The sequence below is a fragment of the Arachis ipaensis genome, chromosome B09 (genome assembly GCF_000816755.2).
Source record: "Arachis ipaensis cultivar K30076 chromosome B09, Araip1.1, whole genome shotgun sequence".
Lineage (NCBI taxonomy): Eukaryota > Viridiplantae > Streptophyta > Magnoliopsida > Fabales > Fabaceae > Arachis > Arachis ipaensis.
In genome coordinates, this window is record NC_029793.2 from 7,199,121 (window position 1) to 7,201,933 (window position 2,813).

At 34.9% G+C, this 2,813-nt stretch overlaps 1 protein-coding gene across 1 annotated transcript; it reads left to right on the plus strand.

The window, feature by feature from the left end:
• On the plus strand, positions 105 to 2,433 carry LOC107617380 (glyoxylate/hydroxypyruvate reductase HPR3). The gene is made up of 2 exons (XM_016319140.2): positions 105 to 674; positions 1,646 to 2,433. The coding sequence occupies exons 1-2, from the start codon at positions 222 to 224 to the stop codon at positions 2,153 to 2,155; spliced, it is 963 nt and encodes a 320-aa protein (XP_016174626.1). The 5' UTR covers positions 105 to 221; the 3' UTR covers positions 2,156 to 2,433.

The window sequence follows — 2,813 nt, forward strand, 5'->3', positions numbered from 1 at the left end:
TATACTTATTCATTAAAATTAAATTCTTAAATATTATGAAAAAATGAATTAAAAAAGGATCTTAACTTTGGTGTGTACTTTCAATAAAATTGACATCTAATTAGATTATGTGTTATTTACTTATTTTTGTCTCTGACGCTTAGCTTGAGGACAGGTAGCAACATCAGCTGAGCTGTGAGTAAGAAGATTGGAGTGAAATTTGAGTGGGCAGTGCAGTGGTAATGGCGGAGGAGGAGGAGGTTCCAGCAATCTTGGTGTTGGCTTCTTCATTTGGGATCGACATCAAATCTCAAAACCCTCCAAAATACCGTTTTCTCGAGGCCTTCTCTTCAAACCTCCCACTCCTCCAATTCCTCCAACAACAACAAACCCTCCCTCCCTCTGTCCGCGCTATTATCTGCAACGCGCTAAAGCCGGTCACTGCTGACGTCATCCGGTCACTCCCTTCGCTCGGCTTGGTAGTCACCGCCAGCGCCGGTACTGACCACATCGACCTCACCGAGTGCCGCCGCCGCCGCATCCAGGTCGTCAACATCGGTGGACTGTTCACCGCCGACGTTGCTGACATGGCCGTCGCGTTGCTCATTGACGTTCTGTTCAAGATCTCCGCCGGTGACCGCTTCGCTAGGAATTGGGGTCTTTCTAAGCCGTTGGGTTTCCCTTTCGGTTCAAAGGTAACTAACTACTTCTCAGTTTTCAGAAAAAATTTTCTGTTGAGGGCTAATAATACTCAGAATCTTATTGGATGAAAAAAAAGATTGGTTAGTCTCCTCTTTGTTTTGGGTCCCCTTTTAATAGTGAAACGTTGGACTATTCCGACATATGATTGGCATAACAGGATTTTTGAGCTGTCTAATATTTTCTTTTCTTTTTTCTTCAAGTGCAAGTTGAAGTTGCAGCTATTCACATTTTGATGCATATTTCTTTTTTTTTTTTAAAATCTAAAAGTAAAGTTAATGTCGTGCTACTTCTACTTGTATTAGCACATAACATTAACGCAATGTCCTGTATTGACTTTTGAATTCTTGTTTGTTTCTTTATTGTTGAACACATGGGAGGTGGAGGTTACATGTCAATGTAGTGACATATTATGTTAACATCAACTTAGTAAGACCAATTTTTACGCCTAAAATGGCATAAAAATTACTTCAATTCAGTCTTCTAAGGAAATTTGCAGTCAAGTAAATATTTTCCTTATAACATGGCATCAATTCAGTTTCTCAAAGACAGGAGCTGAACACAATTTTTATGTCATTTGTTCATATTCATGAGGCTAAAATAATGGCATCCGATCCAGAGAAAATTGATGTCTATCTAACTTTTTCAGATATCAAAGGAGTTGCTTAATGTGACATTAGTAGTAATTCCTTGTATTAAAGCATGTACAACTTGCAGATGTTTACTTAAGTTTAACCTCTTGATAATTTTTTCCACTTTTAGTATGGTTAAGGACTATGGTTAAAGATAATTAAATCTTAACAATAAACTCAATTCTAACATGGTTAAATCCCTATTATGTGAAATAGTGTTAATGTTATCCAACCCCACTCTATTTAACAGGATAAGACTCTGTTGTTTTGTATTAAACAACCAAATTTTAATTGGTTGAATTGGATAATAACTACTACCTGGGTTTCTGTTTCAGTTAGGAGGCAAGCGAGTTGGAATTATTGGATTGGGAAGAATTGGTGGGGAAGTTGCTAAAAGGCTAGAAGCCTTTGATTGCATAATTAAGTACCATTCAAGGAACAAGAATCCATCAGTATCATACACTTTCTACTCCAATGTTGTTGATCTTGCTTCTAACAGTGATGTTCTTGTTCTTTGTTGTCCATTAACTGAGCAAACAAGGCACTTAATCAACAAGGAAGTGATGTTAGCATTGGGGAAAGATGGAATCATTATAAATGTTGGAAGAGGAGCTTTAATTGATGAAAAGGAATTGGTGCAGTGTTTGGTGAAAGGGGAAATAAGAGGTGCTGGTTTGGATGTGTTTGAGGATGAGCCTAATGTTCCTAAAGGGCTATTTCCATTGGACAATGTTGTCCTTTCACCACATGCTGCTGCTTTGACATTAGATGGTTTCAAGGATTCATGTGAATATGTGACACAGAGTTTAGATACCTTCTTCTCAATTAAACCTCAAGTTTCTTAAACTAAACTCACATGTGACTAAAGTCTTTGTTCTCTAAACTTAACCATGCTTTGGAGTTAAGTTAGCTTCCTATCAACATTGAAGGCAGCCAATTTCAGGATTCTACTACCCAAGAGGAAGATGATAGGATCCATTTGCTTTTATGGTATTTGTAATTGAAATAAGGCCTCTTTGTCTCACTCTTGCCGTTGGTCAAACACTTTGACCAAATCATGTCTTCAGCTTTTATTGTAAGAACTAAGAAGTGATTTCAATGTTTGACGAAATATTCTTGTGTATATAATTTAATGTTATGTTCATTTTAGTAATTATTTATCTGAAAATAATTTTAATTTTAATATTAAAGTTACTAAACATAAATTATGTTAGTACAAATTTATTTTTTCTCAAAATTAATTCTATAAAATCAGGTTCTTCAAATAACACTAATTCAAACACATACTTAGGTATAGAATCAAATCACAGTAAATAAGGACGTATTTTATTACACTGTCATTAGTTGTTAAGAAATAGATATGGATATATCATTAATGTTTCACATTTGAGTTAAATATTATCTGTAATACTGTGACTAAAATATTTAATAATTAATTTTAATCAAGTTGGTCTAATAATTTAAAAATACAAAAAATACAAAAAATTTTAATTAGAAAAACAT